Below are 25544 nucleotides of genomic sequence, written 5' to 3'. Positions count from 1 at the left end.
ATCCCTGGTCAGGGCACAATCAACTAATGAAAGCATAAACAAGTAAAACAACAAATTGACATCTCTCTCTAAAATCATTAAAAAAAAAACAAAAACCTTCACATACAGTTATGGCACTGCAACAGAAGAGAAGAGTGTAGAAAAGGAACAGCCAAGAAAGCAGAGAAACTGAGTCTGCCGTCAAGTCACTCCTTTGCTTTGCCACTTTCCATTGATAAGTAGTTGAGGTGCAAATTTTATCACCACCATTTTATGGATTATAAACAGTGAGTTCTGTGCGTTTTGCCAAAACGTGTAAATGAGCTCACAGTGAGCCATCCATCCCTCAGAGATTACTAATCTTGTTTACACAAAGATGATCACAGTTGTGACAAGAGAAACCAAGCTTCCACACTTTCAAGTCTGAAATGGCTTGCCAACTATGACATGACTACAGACTACCCCAATTACAAATGCATTAGAGATAAAGACCTTCACCTTTTTCATAGTTAACTGTTAACCAGCAGTCATCCTTCCAAAACTTTTTAGTTGATTGAGTTGAGAAAGAGAGGAGGAGAGAGGAGAGAGGAGAAAGGAGAGGGAGAAGCTTCTATTTGTTGTTCCACTTAGCCAGGCATTCATTGATTGCTTCTGTATATGTCCCAACAGGGGATTCAACCCACAATCTTGGTGTTTCCAAATGATGCTCTCAGCAACCAGCCAGGATGCCCAAAATTTCTAAGTGCAGGCAAAAATTGTTTTTTCGATGCTTTCTTCCAGATGGAGTTTCTGGTTATTTTCATAACAAATTGTTATAAAACTTTTTTTTTTTTTTTTTACAGGGACAGAGAGTCAGAGAGAGGAATAGAAAGACAGGAACGGAGAGAGATGAGAAGCATCAATCACAAGTTTTTCCTTGTGACACCTTAGTTGTTCATTGATTGCTTTCTCATATGTGCCTTGACCATGGCCTTCAGCAGACCGAGTAACCCCTTGCTGGAGTCATCAACCTTGGGTCCAAGCTGGTGAGCTTTTCGCTCAAGCCAGATGAGCCCACGCTCAAGCTTGCGACCTCGGAGTCTCAAACCTGGGTCCTCGCATCCCAGTCCAACGCTCTATCCACTGCGCCACCGCCTGGTCAGGCTGTTATGAACCTTTTAAAGAAAAGTGCAAAAAATGGGAGAATTCTTTTGGGAGAGGAGAGTGGAGTGAATGCAAGAGGTATTATTCCACCAAATAATTTAATCTGCAAAAATTTAAATCATTCTGTTTAATTGATTAACAGATGCTAAAGGAAAACAAGTAAACATACTAGGAATTTGTCACTTCACTTCTGGGCTGATTATTTCTCTAAATTATGATTAAACACCCATACCCGGCACATGGGGCGACAACACATTTTTGTGCCTGCTCTCACTTTTCCTAGCCGGCTGGCCTCTCCATTTAGGAGGTGGCAGGCCCGAATCTGATTATGACTTTACCTCCGTGAACTTTATACAGAGAAGCTGACACTCAAATGCTGAGATCGCGGACAAAGAACAAATGCCAAGGTGGAAGAGGTGCTGTTCCAAATGGCACTTCAGTAGGCCAAGGGGGAAATGGAGAGCCCAGTCTGGACCATTCAACGGCCCAGGAGGGTAAAGTTATCCTCGCGGGACGGGAGGGGGGGTGCTCCCTCACCCCCGAGGTACCGGTACGCTCAGGCCTCCGCCTCCGTCTTTATTTTGAAGTGCTATATGTATGGCTCCTCTCTGCTGCCTGCTCAGAAGAGCTATTTTCGCGCACAGCCAAAATCAGCAACAGCAAATTACCCTGCAAACAATGGAGAGGGCGCCTGCTCGGCACGGCTAGAAACTCCGGGGAGGCAGCGCGAAGACTGACTTTCCACTCCCGCTGAACCTGTCCGCGATCCCGCCGCCACCTGCCCGGCGCCCGAACCCCGACGGCGGGAGACACGGCGGCAGCGGGAAGGGAGGCTGTCCCACCTCGGACGCGGGGACGCGGGATTTCCCGGCGTCCCAGCCGCGCGCGGCAGGATTCCCCGGCGACCGAACCGCGCGCGGCGGGCGATCCTGGGGGAGCGCGGCCGTCGGGTAGACCCGGCGTCCGGGGCAGGCGCGCGGGGACCGAGGACGGCGGAGGGCGGGCGTCGGCGGCCCGGGCCCTGCTTTGTGCCCCAGCAGTGGGTGGACCTGGGGTCTCGGGAGCCGCAGGCTGGGCTCCGACGCCCTGCTTCCCAGCCCCTCCAGCTCGGCCAGGGGCGGGGCAGCCCGGCCGGGGAAGCAGGGGAGGGAGAGCGAGCGACAGGCAGAGAAACGCGGGGGAAGAGTTAGTTCACGCGGGAGCGGAAGCCCCCTCGGCCTCGCCCCTCGGCCGGCGTCCCCGCCGCCACCCAACCCCGCCGCTCACCCGGCTCTTGCAGCGCTGGTGCCGGCCAGGGTCGGAGTAGGTCCGATCCACAGTGAGCGCCGTGTCGCTGCCCGGCATCTTGCCGCTCGCGCCGCGAACTTTCCCGTTTCCCGGGGCCACCGCGCCGCGAGCTCCCGGCCCTGCTCGGGTCGTCCCCGGAACCGCGGCGGAGCGGGAGGCGCGGGCTGCTGCAGATGGTGCCCACTGCCGCTGCCGCCCTCCGCCTGCCGCCGCTGCCGCCGCCGCCGCCGCCGCCGCCACCGCCGCCGCCACCGCCACCGCCACCGCCACCGCGGGGTGGAGGGGAGGCGGGGCCGGGACGCGAGAGTCTCCTCCCCCTTCCCTCTCCCCGCCTCCCCGGAGCGTCCCGCGGAGGCCCCAGACCCTCTCCAGGTGCAACTCCTCTGTCTGCCTCCTTTGCTGAAACTTAATTCCACCCTTTCCTGCACTGCTTTCTTTTTCTTCAGAAGCTGAGAGACATCTATTTGTTGACTTATTTGTATATTTAGAAGTTTTTGACAAAATGTTGAGGCTTGCCTTATATGCTTGCAGGTTATTTTTTAAATTGAACATGCACTCTATTGGGAATCTGCCCAGTGCCAGGCCCTGGGGCGGGGATCATAGATATTTTTCAAGCCCCTGTTTTTCTTATAAATTCCATTGAGCACGGAACACACTTCCACTTAAACTAAGATCTACAGTGCTGTGTATTTTAATTCCGCAGGTCTAGCTCAACTTTATGTTGTAAGTTATCTGAAAGTCAAGACATATCTTTTCATTTTAGTATTCCCTATTTCGTGAATATTCCCTGCCCACAAGAAAGTTGGAGTCTAGAAGAGAAAGGACTGCTTGGTGAACAATAAATGTTACCTAAACCAAATTTCAGGACACCGGGTCTGGTTACATAAGGGCACTAGTGGGAAACTCACTTGAAAAGTAACTGCTTCAGATAGGAGTCGGAAGAGAAAGTGACCAGCCCAGAAAGAAGGATGGATATGCTCCTCCCCTTCAAAGAGTTGAAGGGCTAGGGGAGTGCAGGCAGAATAAAAGTACTAAGCATAAAAACAAGAGCACATTTGAAAAGCCTCAAGTAATCAGTGTAGGGGGTGTCTAGAAACAGAAGGACGTGCTGGGAAAAGTAGGTGGAGACGGGTGGTGCAGGGCTCTATTTTCAAAACTAAGAAGTTTAGCCTTATTCTGTGGGTACTGGGAAACTGTTGGAGGTTTCTATATAGGGAAGTGATGATATCAAGATGGAAAGTTAAGGAGATACATGTGATAGCCATCAGAAGTGCTGATCGAAGATGACTAGGGGACACTGGCTAGAAGACCAATGCAATGACTGAGAATAACCTGAAGGTCTTTTAGAAGGAGACTGAGTAAATTACAATGCATCCATCCAGTGGAGTATTGGGGAACTGTAATGGAATGAGGCAGTTCTCTATGTATAGCTACAGAAATATCTCTAATGTATATGGTTAAGTGAAAAAAAGCAATATGCAGAATAATTTACATGGAATCTATCATTTATATAAAAACCATGTATTAGGTGCTTATATATGCATAGCATACTTCTTGGAGGAAAAACAAGAAACTAGGGAAAAAGACAAGAAACTGATGGCAGGAGAGGGGAATGAGGTAAATAGAAAGAAGGGATGGTACAGAGATTTAGTTTTCATTGTATATACTTTTTAAAATGGAATGTTTGAATTGTGTGCATATAATAACTATTCAAAAAAATAGAAAATATTTTTAAATAGAGTAAGCTGATTAAAACTAATTTAAGAAACAGAAAATCCCACATAGCCTTGAAATCATTCAAGAAATTTAGTCAAGACTTAAATTACCCCCCTACATCTTTATTATATGTGGCTTAAGTGTCTGTCGCTGATAGCTTATATGGTTGCTTGCCTAACTGTACTAGCCAATGGGGTGAAGTTGCCACGGCATTCAAATAGTCCCGCCTGCTGGCATGCCACTTCACAAATTGAGGTTAAAGATTGGAGCAATTATTATGCTGTTAAGAAATCTTAACACCGGAAGGGGTCTTTGCAATGGTACAAGACTAGAGGTTCTCCAATTGAAAAATAATGTCATAATAGCTAAGTCTTTGGCTCCTCTAAAGGTGAAATACATGTCATTCCAAGAATTGATTTGGCTCCATCTCAAACAGGGTTGCCATTTCAATTGAGACGTAGACAATTTCCTGTAAAACTTGCCTTTGCTATGACCATCAATAAGTCTCAGGGCCAAATGCTTAAGCGTGTTGGCATTTTTTTTACCTGAGCCTACATTTGGACACGGTCAACTTTATGTTGCCTGTTCTCTCTCTCTCTCTCTAACCTCAAAGCATATACAAAAATCAATACCAGATAGATTAAAGACCTAAAAGGGGTAAAAATACAACTTTTAAAACTGCCAGAAGAAAACGGGAGAATAGCATTATAATTGCAAGCCATAAAAAGCAGGTCACAAAAAGCATAAATTATAAAGATTCAACTACATTAAAGTTCTAAAACTTCTACTTATGAAGAGAAGTAATAATAAGGTGAAAAGATAATTCACAAACAGAACCTGAGCTTAAAAAATAAAATTAATATGGCCCTGATCAGATAGCTCGGTTGCTTAGCATTGTCTGGGAGAGCAGAGGTTGCTGTTCAACCTCCGGTCAGGGCACATACAAGAACAGATGTTTCTGTCTCTCTCCTGCTCTTTCCCTTCCTCTCTCTAAAATCAGTAAAATAAACATTTAAAAAATCAATATGAATGATTTGCACAATGCTTATAAACGAAAAGAGCAAGCCACATAGAATTACACGCAGTAAGATTTTACTCATGTAAAATAAAAAATATAAAGATTAAATGACATATTTTTAGAGGAACAAAAATATGTAGTAAAACTATTAAAAAAAAGCATGATAAACACAAATTTCAGGACAGTGTTTATTTCTGAGAGATAAAAAAGGACTTAATAGACAGAGGGGTATACAATTGCAAATAATGCCCTATTTAATGAATGACTATTGTCACTCTGGATATGTACTCATTCATGCACTATGTTTCATAAAAATGTGAAGGCAACAAGAGTCAAGGGACAGATGTGATGATGGTATCCTTAATCCTGGGATTTAAGTCATCAATGCGGGGACCCTACTCAATAATAATAATAGCACTTTTACAAATAAAAGCTTGATACAAAGGCAAGATAGTCTGCTGTTAACAATGAACTTATGTCATTATGTCAATTTAACCTTACAAAGATCCATTCTGAAAATCTATAAGAGTTTTGTTTCTGGGCTTTCCCTCTCATTTGCCTGATACCTATTTTTTTTTTCCCAGCTAGGGCTACACGAAGTCTATTACTCAGGTGTGTGCATATGTGTAATTGTGTGTGTGCATGACTTGAGAGACATTAGACCTCAGTGAGGTCTCTGACAAACCAAAGTTGGGCTTTGGTCGGTGTCCCAGCAGGCATCTACATTCCATTTCTGTTACCGTCTTGGCGTTCCTTAGAATAACTCTATCCTGGAACTGCTGGCCCTCAATAAAAAGGATGAATAAAAACTCTATTGGGCCCTGGCCGGTTGGCTCAGCGGTAGAGCGTCGGCCTAGCGTGCGGAGGACCCCGGGTTCGATTCCCGGCCAGGGCACACAGGAGAAGCGCCCATTTGCTTCTCCACCCCTCCGCCGCGCTTTCCTCTCTGTCTCTCTCTTCCCCTCCCGCAGCCGAGGCTCCATTGGAGCAAAGATGGCCCGGGCGCTGGGGATGGCTCTGTGGCCTCTGCCTCAGGCGCTAGAGTGGCTCTGGTGGCAACATGGCGACGCCCAGGATGGGCAGAGCATCGCCCCCTGGTGGGCAGAGCGTCGCCCCATGGTGGGCGTGCCAGGTGGATCCCGGTCAGGCGCATGCGGGAGTCTGTCTGACTGTCTCTCCCTGTTTCCAGCTTCAGAAAAATGCAAAAAAAAAAAAAAAATGACATTAAAAAAAAACTCTATTGGGTTCACCAGAATTTCATTTAAAAGAGCATGTTTTTTAGATCATTTAGATTTATTTTGCAAGCTATTGGCCCAAAAGCTCTACTCCTGATCACTTATATAAAAAAATCTTTTTTAAAAACACAAATTAAATAGCACAAGAGCAAGTTCCCCAGAAAAGACAAAATAAGCAGTGCTAATCACCACTTGGCTCTCCTGTTGGGAGGTAGCTCATGAGGGGTTAATAGACCATGCCCCTTTCTTTGGAGGCAGTGCCTAGGCTTCTGTCAATCCTTGGTGGGGGGGGGGGGGAGGATGGAAAAAGAAGGAAAAGAGAGTGAAAGAGAGGAGGGAGGGGTGCGGGAGGCAGGAAGAGAGGGAAGAGAACAGAGAGAGACAGTGGATTTCTCCTGTTATAATAAGAATGGCCTGTGCCTCTGATGATAGTTCCAAAATCCTCTCTCCACAAAACGTAATGAAAAAAATCATACTTGTACAAGTAACAAATGGAGTCAGAACAATAAGGAATACAAAAGTACTAAATCTAGATGTGAAACAAGAGTTTACTTCAGGTGTAAGTGGCACAGTAAGACAGTATATGCTAAACATCAAAAAAGTGGAACAGGTCGTTTGAGTTGTGCTACCTTCAAGTTTGGAAAGACAAGAACAGGCTTTATAAAAGAGGTAGGATTACCCTTGAGTTTTGCGGTACATCTTTGTTGTTTTTGCCTGCCCAGCATCCAGCCCCATATTCTTGAAACAGGGCCTCGATTTTTTTTGGGGGGGACCTATCCCACACCCACTCTCAATCCAAGTGGCTTTGGTGAAGCGGACCAGCCAGACCACTGGCTCCAGTGAAAGGCATGTGATCCAACCTTGGCTAATCTAAGTCACTGTCACTTTGCAGGGATAAGCACATGGCTCCTCTCAGGAGCCAATCAGAGTCCTCCTGAGGCTTGCTGGAACCAGTGGGAAAGAGTGGTGCTCTTTCATTGGATAGTGCTGAGCTGGAAGAATGTGAGCCTGCCTCCTGGTGGACATCCTTGCCATCGCACAAAGACATCCTCGGAGGAAAGCAGAGCTTGAAGGGAGAAAGGCTCCTAAGAGCACGAGATCCTGCTTTTTCTGTTACCTATTACTGCATGACAAGTCACCCTAAAATGTACTGGCTTACAATTACCGTTCACTTGCTCGTAATTCTGTAACTTGCACAGGTCTCTGAAGCGGGTGGCTTTTCTCTGCTCCACGTGACACTGGCTTCCCTTATATGTTAGCACCTATAGCAATGGGGGGTGGCTGGATCGCCTGGGGCTGGCCAGGCCTTTGTCTCTATTTCTATATGTTTTTATTCTTAAAAGCAAAATACTTTTATGTTTTATACAGTCTCTTCTCTTTCAGGGTTCCTCTCTCTTCTTTACATGTGACTGGCTTATAAGAGAACAAAAACCAAAGCTGCTACACGTCCTCAGGCCTAGCCAGGAACTGGCAGGGCAGCACTTCTGTCACCTTCTGTTGGTCAAAACAAGTCAAATGTCCAGCCACACTCAGAGCGGGAGAAGCAGCAGCATCCACCTCTTGACGGAAGGAGTGGTGTGCACCCACAGGGACGGAAAACCGTCGGGGCTGTCGGCCCACCACACCACACCAGACACGTCTGGACCTCATTCCACCTATATAAGAAAACGTATTCCTCCAGTTTCCAGAATCCTGACTAATACAACATTCACTGCTGGCTATGAGTACAAAGAAAACAAAGAAGGGCAGCACTGTGCGGCAGGCGAGAACTGCAGGCAGCAGGGGGAGAGGAGAGTGAGCAGAGAACTCTCCTGGGGTCACAGAGGTTTCTTAGGCCACTAGCTAGAGTGCCTTCCTGGGTCAGTCCATGACAGATGGCCTCCTGTGGACTGTTTAATTATAGTCTGTATTTCTTATTTTAACACATAAGTTACAATATCTGATCATGTTATTTTAATATTTTATGTGATAAATTATATGTGCCCCCTACCCTCACTAGATTGTACGTTACCTGAAGGGAAGGACCATGCCTTCTAGGTAAATGTGTATATTCCTGATGGTTCCTGGCATAGTATGTAACACATATTTGCTGAATGAATGAATATATTTAACATTAAGCGCCTACTTGTCTTCTAAGCACTGGGGTTTAAAAATGTGAAAGACGTAGACAAAAGGTAGCTTTTGCCCTCGAGGGGTTGAAATGGCTAATATAGAAGGATAAAAATTTGCTGAATGATGAATATTACCAGTTTTCAGATACGGCCTAGTTACTGAAGTTAAGACTCCAACTACATATTTATTGAGCACCATTGGTGTGACAGACTGTTCCTGGTGCTGAGAATATAAAACTGAAGGTCTCGTCCTGAAGGGACATCCCATCTAGACAGGGAGACAGACAGTCAAAAAAAACTTGCTACCTAAGTAAAGACTATCCCGTCTTTGGTTCAGTGGTGGGACAAAAGGAAGGAACGAGTCCCTTTAGGAACTTCCCCTCCTGAGTGGTTTCTGGCTCACCACGTCATTATGGTAGGAAACAGAACCAGGCATGGAGGAAAGCCTAATTTTATAGCAGAAAAAGTCAGCCTTTTACAAAGTAAAGAAAAATGTTTTTCTCTTCATATTCCATTTTGATTTAATAGTCCAGGAAAGTGGTCCCTCTGGGGGAAAGATTTATAAGACAAAAAGTACAATAAACATTTTTTCCTCCCCCAGAGAATTTAAGGACAGAGAGAGTAAAGAAAAAGGTAAATCATATTTAAAAAATGTATTCAGCTAGCCTGCGGTGAATGCATGCTGATCAGATGTATGTATGTAAGTCTGAGTATGGATGTATTTATGTTGAGGATCAGAAACTCCTGGGCCTGATGCATATAGGAATCTCACAGCCAACAGGAAATAACCACTTCACATTTATATTTAATTTTTAACACAGCATGTTCTATATGACTATAAGAAAACGATACTGCTATTTACTTAGCATTAGCAATCATCTGGCACAGAAGCCAAAAACTTTCACTTGGTACGATTTTGATTAAAAAAAAAAACCAGGAAAGTAGAAAGACTCAAACCCTGCAGGCTGGTCATTTTGTCTTCTAACATTTCTTTTTAGCAAATGCAGTTATTTCATGCTATTGATTTCTCCAGAACAATGAACCTTAGAATTCTACAGGAAGCCTTCAAGTGTTCTGAAAACTGGTTTCTACTAACATCTGTCTTCCCTGCAGACTTGAGGCTACATTAAAAAATACAAAAATGTATTTTACCTCATCAAAATGAAAAACCTCTGCTTTGTGAAAGACCTGTTAAAAGGATGAAAAGACAAAATACAGTACCGATGGGGAGAAGAGAAAATATTTTCAAAACCACATATCCAACAAATTAGTTGCATTAGTATCTGGAGTATATGAAGAACTCTCAAAACTCAATATTAAGAAAACAAAACTCAACTGAAATAAATGGGGCTTAGCTTGACATTTCATCGAAGGCAAATAAACACAGGAAAAGATGCTCAACGGCACTAGCCATTAGGGAAGTGCAAGTTCAAACCACGAAGAGATATCACTATAGACCTATCAGGATGGTTAAGATAGAAAAGTGATAGCACTAAACACTGGGAAGGATATGGAGAAACAAAATAATTCAGACATAGCTGATGGGAATGTAAAATGGTACAGCCTCTCTGGAAAACATTTTGGCATTTTTCTACAAAACAAAACACGGAAATATCTATGTGACCCAGAAATTACACTCTTGGGCATTTATGCCAGAGAAAAGAAAAATGTCCATATGAAATCCTGTACACAAATGTTCATAGCAGCTTTATTCATAAAAGCCCAAAATTGGAAATATCCCAGATGTCCAACAAGTGACTAGGACATCCACACTATAGACTATTATTTATACTTAACAGTGAAAAGGAACAAAGTACAGGGGTCCTCGGGTTACAATACAGTTCTGTTCCTGCGATAGTGATGTAACCTGAATTTTGGTGTAAGACGAAACTCACCCTAGCCTAACACATACAGAACACTTGCACTTTTAACAGTCCAAAATGGTGTAGGTAAGTGTCCAGGGACGCCAACTCCCTCACTCATACTGCCCTGTGTGCAAACTGATTTGCCCATATAGTCCATAAGTACGATGCTGATGGCGTAAGCTGAAACACTCACTCTGCATTTCCTAAGTTTTTAGGGGAGCAAGCGTGTAAACTCAAAACATCATATATGGAGACTGTGGTAACCCGAAGACCCCCTGTAGAGGGAATTATGTTGTGTAAAAAAGCCAATTTCCCAAGGTTACATACTTCCAAGGTAGGATTCCATTTCTGTAACATTCTTGAACTGACAAAATTATAGAAATGGAGAAGAGATTGGTGGTTGCGGGTTAGAAGCGGGGTGGGGAGGGAGGGGGTGCAGGAGGGATGTAGTTCTGAAAGGGCAACACCAGGGATCCTGTGGTGACAGAGCTCTTCCGGACCTCACTGCGCATGGTGGCAGGAATTACAAGCGGTAAAACCGCAGAGAACTACACACACACACACACACACACACACGTAACTGCAAACAAAACTGGAGAAACCTGAATATGAAGGTGGATTGTATCAATGTTAATACGTTATTTGTACTATAATTTGGCAAGACATTACCTCTGGGAAAACTAGGTAAAGTGTACCCAGGGCCTCTCTGTATTATTCCTTGGAACTGCATGTGAATAAAAAATACTCTCAAAATTAAAATTTTAATTTTAAAAGTATTTTAAATATTAGGTGCAAATGTGGTAATTTTCATGGGAAAAATCTTTGGTTTTTTGTGGTGGTGGGGGGACGACACCACAGCAAAAAGGCATGGGTGGGGCCCTGGCCGGTTGGCTCAGTGGTAGAGCGTCGGCCTGGCGTGCGGGGGACCCGGGTTCGATTCCCGGCCAGGGCACATAGGAGAAGCGCCCATTTGCTTCTCCACCCCCGCCCCCCCTCCTTCCTCCCTCCTTCCTCTCTGTCTCTCTCTTCCCCTCCCGCAGCCAAGGCTCCATTGGAGCAAGGATGGCCCGGGCGCTGGGGATGGCTCCTTGGCCTCTGCCCCAGGTGCTAGAGTGGCTCTGGTCGCAGCAGAGCAAGGCCCCGGAGGGGCAGAGCATTGCCCCCTGGTGGGCAGAGCGTTGCCCCTGGTGGCGTGCTGGGTGGATCCTGGTCGGGCGCATGCGGGAGTCTGTCTGACTGTCTCTCCCCATTTCCAGCTTCAGAAAAATACAAAAAAAAAAAAAAAAAAAAAAAAAAAGAAGGCATGGGTGGTATATGGATTTTTCTCTCTGAAGTTATTGTCCACAGAACAGAGTCCTCTGTGTTCTGGCTTCTTGTTGCACCAGAGAAAGGGACCAGCTGTGGAAACTGAGGGGCAAAGGAGGCATGGCAGGAGATACCCATCAAGTTGACCGCCTCCGTCAGGACCTGACCAGAGTGTACACTGTGTCTGAAGCTCTAGTCAACTATGAAGAAACTAAAGGCCAAGGGCAGAGTCCTTTGTTCTTAGTTGGCCAGTGTGGAACACAGTACCTGGCAAAAAGCAGTGAACCTAGGAGGTTTTCGTTGAATAAATGACTAACACTTAAGTCCTGATCTGGCTGGAAGAGTATGTCCAAGTTCACAGGTTTGGTTCAGGTTCACAATGACTCATTATATACTGAGTTGTTTAGTAAAAACCTACATTGTTTTAGTAAATTGTAAACATTTACAAATTCGTGTGCTTCTTTCTGTTGTGAGGTTCGCATACTGGTCGAGTGGCTGTTTTATATTAGGCGCACATGGGTGGCAACAAGAGTGCTGTGTTATTGCTAACCTCTCGACCCCGTCATGTGCTAGGAAAGGGTTCTACTGGCTGAATACTGGGTATGACTCTTGGCTGTCTGCTCCTGCAGTTTCCCAGAAGCCCACAACAATGACAGAAAACAAACGGTGAAAATGCCTGCCTTTGCACTAGGCACAGATTGTTCTGTTCGGGTAAGTCTTTAACCGGAGCTGTGACGCTGAGGGCTCCCAGTACACTTGAAGCAGTTCTCCGGAGAGCTCTCGCTGTCTCCACACTATGCATGGCCAGCCCTGGAAGTTTCTTTTTCATTAAGCACGTATTAAATCTGAAGGAGGAGCTAGCTACCTACCCTTCAGGAACACACTGTCCCATGAATTCACTTTGCATTCTATCAGTTCACTTTGCAAGATAAGAATGGTTGGTGGAATATGAAACTACCAGAGAAATCTGACGTGATGTCTAAGAACAGTCCAAGTCACTGTCCTCTTAAAAGACAGGAAGCTGTTTGCTGAGTCTTCCATGTCCACTTCAGTCTGCACTCATTTCTCCTTTCTCTGAATTTGGACAGCACCTGTTGCTTACATCACTCACACAAACACTGAAGTGTAAACGATCATGGACTGTTACAAGGAGGCAGAATGGCAAACTGGAGACAAGACGGCCTGAATTCAAATCCTGATGCTACTACCTACCAGTTTTAAAGCCTGGGTTCTCTCATATAAGCGCTGAAGATGGTAAAAGAACCCACCTCATATTACTGTTGAGGACTAAAGGAGATAATAGATATAAAGCACTTCCAAATAAGAGCTCAAACAATGTCTGCAGAAAACAAAGTAAGATCTAAAATCTGCCTTCATGTGATAACTTCTCACCAGTAAGACTCCGAAGACAGCTGTTATCCTGGATCGTGTTCTGTTAAGGAAGATGTTGCACTCCAGTGCTATCCCTCCTCCTCACAGATTTTGAACAGGAAGAAAGTGGAAGTCTCTGGCTAAGCTCTGGGCCCTGGCTTCTGAGAAAGGCAAGCTTCCTTCCTTTACACACATCTTCAATTCCTTCGTCCTCAGCACCTGCTCTCACCTATAACAGTTTCTTTTTTTGCTTGTATACTTTGACCACATAATTCCACTTTTAGGAATCTATCCTAAAAGGAATCTTTACACTACAGGATAAGTTTTATAGACAAAGATTGCCCATTACAGTGTTTCCTCATTCTGAAAAGTGTGAGAAAATCGAAAGGACTGTTTATGAAAAATAAAGGGCAGATTATATAAATTAGGAAACAGACAACAAATACAGGGTAACTATTGCAAACTACATTAGGAAGAATTTGTAATCATATGGGGAAATGTTTATGCAATACAAATGTCATACAAAAAAGAAACCAGGGTAACCTTAGCAGATTGACAGAAATGGAAAGTATTACAATACTTTGTATGGCCAATGATCTGCAGCCACAGGAAAGAACTCTCAGATGTTGGAGGTAGGAACATAAACAGGTACAATCCCTCTGAAGCACGATTTGGTGTTATCTCATAGCATTGAAGCTATGTGTGCCCTATGACCCAGCCTTTCCACTCCTCAGTATACACCTTAGAGGACACGAATCAATCAGGACACCCATACAAGGATGTCCATAGTTGGTAACAGTCTCCTTCTGGAAACAACCCAATTGTCATCAACAACAGAATGGCTAAATAAATCGCAGTACAGTTAATTCCCAATTAATATCAGTCATCTGTTGCTGAAAACCCAGCAGGCAGGCATACTCGCTCTCCTGTCTGAGCCTGTATTTAACACACATCTACAGAAGTTATCACAAGTCACCAGGCATGCAACATGTAGTTTTGTTTGTTTTTTGTTTTTGTGGGGTTTTTTTTTTCAGAATCTTAGGGTTTGGTCCCTTGGAGTTAAAAACAACAGATACTACTCCTTTCAATTATGAAAAGGGACTCTTGGAGGTTATAAGAAGAAAAGTGAACAAATGTCCTCTACAAAAATGCAAACCAGAGCTTATTTCCCATTAACTTAATTCATATCACAAAGTAAGATTTTGCTGATCTATGTACCCAAACCGACCCTAACAAAAGGCCGGGTATGAAGTATTACAAATGTTGACACTTCCTGCCCCACTCCATCCCTTGAAAGTTCAGGGCAAAATGGTCAAAGAAGCTTTGAAATATTTTGCTACAGAAGAGTAAGAAAAAAAACCTTTCTCCATTTCTTTTGTGTCTTACCACAGCATCTCTCTATTGCTCTGTACAGAATCAGCAAATGGCAATAGTTATTAGTTATTGAGCCGACTTCCTCTGCACCAGAACTTTAAATACATCAACTCTGGGTTCTGCCAAACCTCTGCCTGCCCCCCCCCAAAAAAAAAAAGGCAGGCACTATTATTTTCCCATTTTACCGAGTAGCAATAAGTTCCCGGAAAGATTAAGATTTGACCAAGGTCCCCAACTAATAAATGGCATCAGTGGAGTTCAGGCTTATCTTACTCAAAAACTTGTTCACTAGTCGTATATTATTGAACAATTTATGTAACCTTTACAGGCCTCCATTTCCACACCTGTAGAATGGGGACAATTGCACCCACTAAACAATACTGTCTCTTCCAAAGGCCTATGCTGGCACTACTGAGAACATAAATGGGAAGGAAACTGCATCTGGAAACTCCACTGTGCGTGTCCCCTCATAGAGTATTTAACTCATATGAACTTACCCTCATCCCTGCTGACCTTTCCCTGCTTCTCCCAAACAGTTTAACGGACACCTAGCATTCCTAATAGCCCCAACTAAAGCTCTTGTTTCCTCTCCTTCCTCTGAAGAAAGAAAAAAAAAAAAAACCAGGGCTTTTGAAATTCAAAATTATACCATTATGACTATATTATCCTCCATCTGAAGGGTCCTTGTAAATCTTTTCGTTTTTAAATCATTTCCAAGTACTTTTAGATTTTCAGTTTTGCACTTTAAGTTTCATAAAATGAGATAACAATTTTCAGATCACTTCGGAAGTGAAGGTCATATTTCCTACAAGTATTTAGAAGTACTCACTTTCCTAGCTGACAGTTTTGTTAGGTGTTCTACAGTTCCAGAGTTTCTCCTGGCTTCTTTGCCGGGCAGCCATGGCTGACACACTCTAGTTAACATCTCTGACAGTCCATGGAAGCAGCACCTTTCACAAAAAAGGAACACCCTATACTTCACACAAAGTATACGGTATCTAATATAATAACACAGGGGTATAAGGGTAACCAGCAGGCAGGCACACCCACTCACTTGTATGAACACACATTTAACATACACATCTACAGAAATGATCAGAAGTCTCCAGGCATGCAATGTGTAGGTTTTTCAGAATATTAGCAGGGTTTGGTCATCTGGAATTAAAAACAATATTCCTTCTAATTACAAAAAGGGACTCTTGGAAGTTATAAGAGGAAAACCAAACAAAGCAAAGCTCTGAGAAGAGACCAAACAGCTTATAAATTTCTTTTCCACCCAGAGAAGCAGAAAATCCATCTATTTCATGATAGCCTCTGACACTCACAACTGCACAACTTTTCTCTAGACAATGCTCTGCTGAGAGGAAGCTTTCCCATTCTTGCCTATTCATCTTTTACAAGTGGAATTGCATTTGCCTCAATCAAAAAAAAAAAATACCAGAATGTTTTAGATATAATAGATTAGACTATAAATTATCATTATATATATTATTCGTAAAACACTAGCCCAGAGATACCTATTTAAATTACTGTGTTTTAAACGTTTTCCTTTATTTTGATATCAAAATTGATTTTCGAAAGCTGCACTGTCCAATACAGTAGACACTGCCAGTTGTGGCCGACAAACACCTTAAATGTGCATACTAGGATGAAGGAACTGAATTTTAAATTTTACTTAATTTTAATTAAATAATATTTTGAAGAATTTGTATAAAAATTTCAAAATATCTCAATATTTCTTTTCTTTTTTCTTTAAGTGAGAGAAGACAGAGAGATAGACTCCCGCACATGCCCCAACTGGGATCCACCAGCAAGCCCATTAGGGGGTGGTACTTTGCCCATCAGGGGCCAGTGGCTGGTTGCTCTGCAACTTAGCTATTTTTAGCACTTGATGGGTGGCTGCAGAGAACCATCCTCAGTGCCTGGGGCCAACTCACTCTAACCAATCCATCCATGGCTGCAAGAGAGGGAGAGAGAGAGAGAGAGAGAAGGGGAGGGGGAAGGGAATCGAACCTGGGACATCCATACACCAGGCTGACACTCAACCAATGAGCCAACCCACCAAGGCCTCAATATTTCTTATGTTGACTAGGTATTAACATAAACAACAAAGGCCACTTTTATGTAGTGGCCAAAATATGAAAAAAAACAGAGGCTGACAAGTATTCTCCACACCTCATTATGGGAACATGAAACAAATATTATATAAACATATGATACTCATAGTATGCATAGCTCTTTCCCCCAAGAGATGTCTCATGTCAAAATTAATCTTCATTCTCTAGTAGCATATTAGGTATAATTTTAGCACAGTATGTATAACAGTCTAATTTGTTTAAATAAATTGTGTACATACCTACCAAACCCCTCCCTCTCTGCGAGAGTTTGATCTTTTTGAAATAAAGGAGACTAACTTGCTCATTTTAAAAATCCATCACTGCCCAGCATGGTTCTTGCAAAGGAAATCCTTCCATAAATGTTTGGGTGTTTAAATATGATGTATACTAATGTTTTTTTAAAATTTATTGTTCTATAAAAGAAAGCCTAAAACTAATATTGAAGTGTCCCATACTCCTGGAGTGAGAGAGGCAGTATCAGCCAGTTGTTAATTTTCTCTAAATCAGTTGACAAATGAAACAGAACCCAATCTAAAGGGTTGTTCCTAAACTTGACAAGCTTATTTTCAAATTCAGTGGAAGAAAACATATAACTCTGAAGAAAAAAATATGGTAGGAGCAGGCAAGGTGAAATCTCCTTACCACATAGCAAGACATTTTATAAGCTATATTAATTCAGGTAAGTTGCCCCAGAATAAACTTACAGACCACTGAAGAGAGAGCTCAGAAATAGACCCATGTATATTTGGAAGCATAATCTATGACAGAGGCAATATTATAAATCAAGAAGGAAAAAAATATTGGCAGTTCACCTGAAAAAAGGTAAAACTGCAGTCGATCCCTATCTCACACCAAAATTTAAAAATTCAGATGCTAAGTACGTCATATTTCCTATTATTGGTGAGTCACTGAGAATTCCAAGTGGACTATGCAATCCATGAATTATACATTGTTAATACGTTGTTCCTACTCAACGGAAATAAAAAGGAACAGAAAGGGTGGTTTTAAAGACTCAAAGATGCCCCTGCAGCAGGATACATAAAACACTTTTTTTCTGAATCAAGTCAGTAGTAACTACAGCTTGATGAAGGTCAAAATTTTAGAACTGAGGCAGAGGCTAATAAGCAAATGGAGGGACTCAGTTACTGTGCAAGAACTGCTAAAGTTGTCTTTGAAGCTAACTCCAGAAAGCAGAAAGCAAAATCCAGCGAACAGTGCTCCTGTGCTGTTAAACAGCACCTGTGACTCACCTCAGTCTGGGTTGTTAACTGGGGCTAAGCTTGGTTTCACCCTCACTCCCCTAGAACTCAGCCGGCTGCCCTCAGGTCACCCCACGCATGAGATCCAGAGCATCAGCGTGTCCAGAGCTCTCTGGATGCAGCACGGTTTGCTCACACTACTGTCGTTCTGAGCCTGCGGTGACATTTCTTTCCTGACTTTGAGGGGGACCAAAATCCCAACATTGGGCTTTGAGAGACAAAGAATGTAATCTATTTGAAAGGACTTGGGAAAGAGGGAGACATGGAGTGATCAGTGGAGACGACGTCAAAGCACCCGGGAGGCAGGGCAAGGTTCTGCCATTGCTGTGTCAAACAAGGAGTGTGTTTGCAGGTCAAATAGGTAATATCCCCAAAGGTTTAAACCTAGGATTAGCAAAGGACTCTATAGTCTCCTTTTCCGATTTAAAAGTCTATATCATGCCTAAATAAACACTGTATATTTAAAGAGCTGCAGCCAAAGATGGGATTTTATAATTACACATTGACTTATACTGGATTTCTTGGTTGGCAGCAGAGTTTGGAATCTCTCCAGGATGGCTTTCCTGCCAACTTCTAGGTAGCTTATTGCAATTCCAAAGTACCTCTGAATATACATTTCAACAGATGGGATTATTAAATGCTTAGTGCAAACAATGATCCATCGATGTGTTGCCACCCACTAGTAGACAAAGCAGATCTTCTCTCTTACTTTACTCTTGTGACAAATATTTACATCCTTCCACGTGCTCATTTCAGGACCTCAGTATATGAAATGTCATTGCTCTTTTAAGGTGGATGCAAAACACAGTTGATCTTCCAATTAACTTGGTCTCAAAATAATTCATTTTGGGCATAAAAATAGACAGTTTATGGTCTATAGATATTTTCATTTATCACTTCTAAGTATGATACTCAATTTTTTAAAAATAAGGAACCAGTTTAAAAAAGTGTTTATACTTTTAAAGCCTACAGCTATAGAACTTTCAGGACCTTCAAAAGTGTGTGGTCCAGCTTTCTTTTTTTTTTTTTTTTTTTTTTTTTTTCATTTTTCTGAAGCTGGAAACAGGGAGAGACAGTCAGACAGACTCCCGCATGCGCCCGACCGGGATCCACCCGGCATGCCCACCAGGGGCGACGCTCTGCCCACCAGGGGGCGATGCTCTGCCCATCCTGGGCGTCGCCATATTGCGACCAGAGCCACTCTAGCGCCTGAGGCAGAGGCCACAGAGCCATGCCCAGCGCCCGGGCCATCTCTGCTCCAATGGAGCCTTGGCTGCGGGAGGGGAAGAGAGAGACAGAGAGGAAAGCGCGGCGGAGGGGTGGAGAAGCAGATGGGTGCTTCTCCTGTGTGCCCTGGCCGGGAATCGAACCCGGGTCCTCCGCACGCTAGGCCGATGCTCTACCGCTGAGCCAACCGGCCAGGGCCAGCTTTCTTTTTTAAATGAGGAAACTGAGGCACAGCCATATAAATTGACTTCCTAAGCAGTAGCAGAGCCAGAGGACGAGGTAGGAAAAGGGGAGGGGGAAGAGACTTTGCAGTTACTGTGGGCACTGGCTAGGTGGCTGGATCCATGTCTGTGCACTTTCACACACACACACACACACACACACACACACACGTGCACGCACACGCACCACTGTCCTTGTCACAGTCCTAGGACAGTGGGGCTTAGACTGAGTTTAGGAAACTTGCCCACTTTGACTCTGAGCAACCGATTTAAACCCAAGTCTGAATAATAGCACACACCAGCCCTTTCCCCTTTCCCTACACTTTGAAAAACAAATAAACAGAACCAAGTTACATCAAGTTCAAAACTGACATTTATACTGGCTTTATACAAAATTAGATTCAATAGCTTCTCAAAATCTTGGGTTTATTTCCTACTATTCAATCTCTGGATTGTTACTGGATTCTATTTTGGCAACAGAATTGACATTTAGTTAAGAAAGTATGAATTAAGACATATTTGGGTGTCAGTCAAGTGAAATCCTGGCTATTTGACCTTAATTTATCAGTGTTTTAAAAATTCCATAATTTTTAGAGTGTTTTTATTTATTTTTTATTTTATTTTATTTTTTTGCATTTTTCTGAAGCTGGAACCAGGGAGACAGTCAGACAGACTCCCGCATGCGCCCGACCGGGATCCACCCAGCACGCCCACCAGGGGGCGACGCTCTGCCCATCCTGGGCGTCGCCATGTTGCGACCCTCCTGGGTGTCGCCATGTTGCGACCAGAGCCACTCTAGCGCCTGGGGCAGAGACCACAGAGCCGTCCCCAGCGCCCGGGCCCGGGCCATCTTTGCTCTGCGGGAGGGGAAGAGAGAGACAGAGAGGAAGGCGCGGCGGACGGGTGGAGAAGCAAATGGGTGCTTCTCCTATGTGCCCTGGCCGGGAATCGAACCCGGGTCCTCCGCACGCTAGGCCGACGCTCTACCGCTGAGCCAACCGGCCAGGGCCTTAGAGTGTTTTTATTTTGAATGCAGTTATTTGGATGAAAAATGCAATGTATACGCTTAAGCATGTCTGACTTGACTAGGAAATTTACTGACTATACCCTACATGCCTACCACCTAATGTTCACAGCGAGAGACACTAAAAGGTACAGGAGTCAGCTAGTATCTGACTCAAACGCAAGACTATCTGACCTCAGAAACCAAACCAAGGAAGTATGGACTTTGTGTTTAAAGCATATCAAGTTTATTTCAGTGTTCTTAACACTTAAAGCTTCATTTTAATTTTTTTATTTCAGTGAAAGAGGAAGGGAGGGGTGGAGTGAGAGAGACAGACAGGAACATTGAGCTGTTCCTGCATGTGCCATGAAGAGAGATTGAATGGGCAGTCCCTGTGCCTCGGGACAACATTCTAATCAACCAAGCCATCTGGCCGGGGCTAAAACTTAAAGCTTCTTCAAACCTTGCCTTTATTTCATAGAACTGATAGTTCAGTTGGAAATGTTTCATCAAACTGAGCACTGTGCTCAATTTCTGTGATCCCATTAATAGTTTTATTTGGTAGAAAGAAGAAATAATTTCTATTTACATATTTGATACAGTTTGGTAACTACTCACTCACAACTAAACGCACTACCGTTAACACTCCCGGACGGCAAGGCTAATGAGACCTGGTGCTTCACACCTACTGACTCAAAGTGCTGTGCACACCAAGGCCCTCCTTAAATCCCCGCATGGTAAGTCTGGATTGCGTGAGTAATTAGCAAGACTGTGACCAATCACTACCTCCCTAAAAACAGCTCAAAGGACATTTACCATTACCGTTTGTAGGACCCCAGTGGCATTTTTTTTTCAACAGACAGTAAGTCATTGGCAGACTTTTTGTGTCCTGCTTCTTTTTAATGCACAGGGTTAGTGTCAAAAGTCAAAGCTGTTTTTCCTTGTAAGACTCAATTTTCTTTCAGATCACTTTCAGAATCTAAGTCTGCCCTTGGGTCATCCTTACTAGAAGGGAAGCTGGGGAGGGAAGGACTACTTTTGTTTTTACGTCATCACGTCCACAATTAGGCAGTGTTTTTTAAAAGAGAACAACCAAAAGTCCAGCCACAATGACCGTGTCACCTTGTGCAGTTTTGTTATCTAAAGTGGCGCACTGACGAACCTGGTAATTACTCCTTTACAGTCACAGAAAGCCTGCTCTCAGTTGCCAAGGGTGTATTCAGTAAATCAAATCTACTTCCTTCAGAATGTTAAATCCCGTTTGTACCCTGGTATAAACACATATTTCCTGAAGAAAAAGAACCATGTCTTTAAAAAGGAAGTTGAAGTCTTTAAGTTTTAGATAAGTCATCTCAAAATGGGAAAAAAAAATCCCAAAAACAAAACAAAAAAACCCTCCAAAAACCCCCCACCTTTGGCAGGACCTGAGTACATCCAAATAGCAATGGAAATTAGAAACCTAACCTTTATTTCATGGCTGTTACTATAACAACTATAACATATTCTCGTACCACATTGACCAATGCCACAGAAGGTCTCTAGCTTTGATGAGCAACCCTGGGGAGGGGGAGGGGAAAAACTAACTCAATTTTGGATTTGGAGGTTTGTGATGAACCTCTGTTGTCATTGTCCTAGACTTCCCTTGACCCACGGAGCTTGGGGAGGGCACATTGTGAAATTCATTCAGGCCCAGATTGAGAGGAACCCTATTTTAGTGGTTTAGGTATATGAAGTCAGGTCATTACAATTTAGGAAACAGGATGAAGCAAAGGAAGCCCATAAAAAGTCTGATATAACAGCCAAAGATTTATCTCTGCTCTCCTGCTAAGTTCACCATCCCCCTTTGAAAACCGATTTCTGGTTTTTAAGAGTTGTACTTTACGTAACTACAGAACCTTCCTCCTGTTTAATGAAAAAGGATCACCAAATTGATGAGTGGCAATTTCAATCTCCACTTGGAAAAGAAGTTTTGTTTTATGAACCCCCCCCCCGATGTTTACAGTAGAATCTGAGCAAACCAGCCGGCCAACATTTGTGGAGGGAGAACAGCAGCAGAACCTGGCTAAAGGGAGCCGGGCATGCTTCACCAAGGGAAGACACTAACGAGTGAGTGCAACGTGATGTGGGTTTTCACAAAGAAATAGAGGTGTGAGGGGACGTGGCAGGGAGACCTCACCAGATCTGGGTAGTGGGAAGGATTTCCTGATAAAGAGACATCCGGGCCTGACTGCTGGAGGTGCAGTGGATACAGCGTTGACCTGGGACACTGAGGTCCCAGGTTCGAAACCCGTGGGGTTGCCAACTTGAGCGCTGGCTCATCTAGTTTGAGCATAGGCTCCCCTGCTTGAGCACAGGGTTGCTGGTTTGAGCATGAGCTCATTGAAATGACCCTATGGTCACTGACTTGAAGCCCAAGGTTTCTGGCTTGAGCAAGGGGTCACTGGCTTGGCTGGGGCACCCCCCCCCCCCCCATTAAGGCACATATGAGAAGCAATCAATTTACAACTAAGGTGCTGCAACAATGAGTTGATGCTTCTAATCTCTCTCCCTCTCTCTCCCTTCCTGTCTGTCTCTCTCTTACACACACATACACATACACACACACACACACACACACACACACACACACACACACACAAAGACATTCATATTGAGGCCTAAAGCAAGAAAGTTTTTAAGTGGGGAGTGGGTGCAGAGGAGTAGAGAAAGACAGAGGAGGGGAGAGTGGTATATACTTGAAAAATGGAGATGAATCTAACATAGCAGGAAAAAGGAAGGCTCTGAGCAGGGTGGGGCAGGGCGAGGCAGGCACTGATCACAGAGAGCAGGTGGGCCAGAGGAGGGAATTAATAATTTATTGCCAGGGTGATCAGAAACCATGGATGGGTTCTAGGAAGAGAAGTCACATGATAAGATTGTTGTTTATGGTGGTTTTAGGTCCATCTGGCTGCAGCTGGGGTAGAACTGAAGAATCTGGTTTCTTTCTGTTGAAACTAAATAAAGACATGAATGTGCGTAAGTTATCACACCCACTCCACCCTCTTTTTTAATTAAAAAACCCTCCCTAATTATGTAGTGGTGTGCTCTAAGTAGCAGGATGTCGGTACAAAAGTATTATTACAAACCAGACATTAAGCTTTCTGTGGCCAAGGGAAGGTGTTAAAATTCATCTTTGGGGCAAAAGCATTCTTTATTCTGTGAAGGAGCATTGTGGTCATGCAAATATTAGTGGGATGCCTGCTGACCTTGGGTAGCTCTCCACTCCGGTGACAGAATCCAAAAGCAAGCACTTCTGATGTTAAATGTCCCTTTCACTAGCTTCAATGGCTGCCCCTCTGTGAAAAAGGCCTACATTTAAAGAAAAAAAATTTTTCACTTCTCATAAATTCCTGCATTTTTTTGGAGAAAAATTCACTTGACAGCCCATTTGTGTCTGAAGGGGCAGAGTAGATGCAGAGTCACCAGCTAGGAGGCTACTGCTCTCATCTAGGAGAAGTGATGGCGGCTTGGAGTAGAGTGAAGAGTCCATCTGAGAGAGGCGGTGGGACAGAGCAACAGACCTTGGTGACTCCCAAATATGGTGTGCTAAAGACAGTGACTTGGAGGAGCACCCTGGAGCGACTGGCTAGGTGCCATTTACTGAGCTGTGGGACTAAAGAGAGTCAGGGTGCATGGAGCAGCACGGGACATTTGGATGTACTGAGTGGTTACCAAGTGTAATGTAAATCAAGAGTTGGATAAACAAGCTGGAGGTCAGAAGAGAGGCAAGAGCGAGAGAGTTCAGTTTGGGAGCTATCGGCACACAGACACTATTTGAAGCCAAGTTGGTCTAGGAGAGAGAGCAGGATGGGAGGACAGGGGTCTGGGACAGGCCCAGAGAAGTGCTGGACGCTTTTAATAGCCTCCTGTGCAGACCATGGCTTCCACCCTTGCTCCCTAATACTCTTTTGCTTAAAACCCTCCACTGGCCTCTAAAATTCACTCACAGTAGAGCAAAGTCCTTGCTGTGCCTGGACAACACCACACTGCCTACTCTGTCCTGTCCTGACCCCAGGCTAGTTCTCTGTGCTCACCTCCCCCGCCCTCCCACTGCGCACACTCTGCTCCGGTCCACTGGCCTTCTCGCTGTTCCCTAAATGTATCAAAGACCCCCCCACCTCAGAGTCTCTGCACTAGCCATTCCCTCTGCCTGAGTGGTCTTCTAGATATATTCTACGTGAATATGCTCCTTTCTCATTTCCTGAAGTCTCTGGTTAAACATCAGCCAATCCGTGGGGACTTCCTGAGCACCCTACTCTAAACTGCAACACTCATCCACCCCCTTCCCTGCTTCCTAAAACTTATTAACCTCTGTATGATATATGTTCACTTGACATACAGTACATCATGTATAATATAGTATATTTTATATCCATATGCTATATACCATATTCACATTTACTACATATCAATCATCATCTGGTATATTATATATTTGTGTTTATAATTTACCACCCCCAAATGTGGCTCCAAGAAGCCAGCAACTTAACTTTGTTCACTGCTCTATCCCTAGAGCCAAGAAACATTCCTGGCATGAACTATGCCCTTGCACAAAATATCTGCTGAATTAAAAAACTCCAACATTTCACGATAGCATAAGAAAGTAGAAGGGACCACGGGCGTAGGAGGAAAACAAGAAAACACAGTGTCACAGGAACCGAGGCAGAGTATGCCAACAGAAGCGACAGTTGACATTTATCGTTGCTCAGCCCTGCAGCATGCACAGCGCTCAGCACTCCCACACACACTCTCTCATGTTGACCTTGCTGCAATCCCACGAGGAAGGTCCTACCCCCACTCAATAAAAACATTTAGATAAGTAACTTTCTCTGGGTTGTGATGATGTGTAGCAAATTCTGCTAAGAGAGAACTTAAATTGAGTCCTACAAACTGTCCGCTGAACTTGATTCCCAGGGAGACCGCTGGTGACCTTAACCAAGAGCTGGGCAGTGCTCAGGCTAGAGAAGAGTGAGAGAGGGAGGGAGGGGAAGAATTGAGGACAGGGAGGCCACCTCTCTCTCCAAAGCTGGCCAGTGAAGAGGAGTATGGAGAAAGGACTGGACTCGCTGTTCAAGAGAGAGGGTTTTATTTTAGGTGAAAAGGAAACAATTTGATTTTCTAAAACCCAACCCCCTTTCAGAGTTTTGGTTAACACATCCATGTGAACAATCCGCAGAGATGAGGTATTATTTGTTTTCCTTGTCTCCTGCTCCACAGAAACTCAGATTTTGCTTATAAATTCGGTTAAAAAAAAATCCTTGGCGTTGCATAAAA

At 43.9% G+C, this 25544-nt stretch overlaps 1 protein-coding gene across 3 annotated transcripts in view; it reads right to left on the bottom strand.

Moving 5' to 3' along the window:
* The window catches only part of TMCC3 (transmembrane and coiled-coil domain family 3), a 280996-nt gene that overhangs the window by 71066 nt on the left and 184386 nt on the right, over positions 1-25544 (bottom strand). Inside the window, exon 1 of one of the 3 annotated variants that reach the window (XM_066257736.1) lies at positions 2389-2658. The exons of the other annotated variants lie outside the window; for them this stretch is intronic. Coding sequence (XP_066113833.1) covers positions 2389-2466 — 78 coding nt within the window. The 5' untranslated portion in view covers positions 2467-2658. Of the gene's footprint in view, positions 1-2388; positions 2659-25544 lie in introns of those variants that run through there. 3 annotated transcript variants of the gene reach the window in all.

Source organism: Saccopteryx bilineata, chromosome 2 (genome assembly GCF_036850765.1).
Source record: "Saccopteryx bilineata isolate mSacBil1 chromosome 2, mSacBil1_pri_phased_curated, whole genome shotgun sequence".
Classification (NCBI taxonomy): Eukaryota; Metazoa; Chordata; class Mammalia; order Chiroptera; family Emballonuridae; genus Saccopteryx; species Saccopteryx bilineata.
The sequence above is the reverse complement of the archived record's forward strand: the minus strand, read 5'-3'. Positions and strand labels throughout refer to the sequence as shown.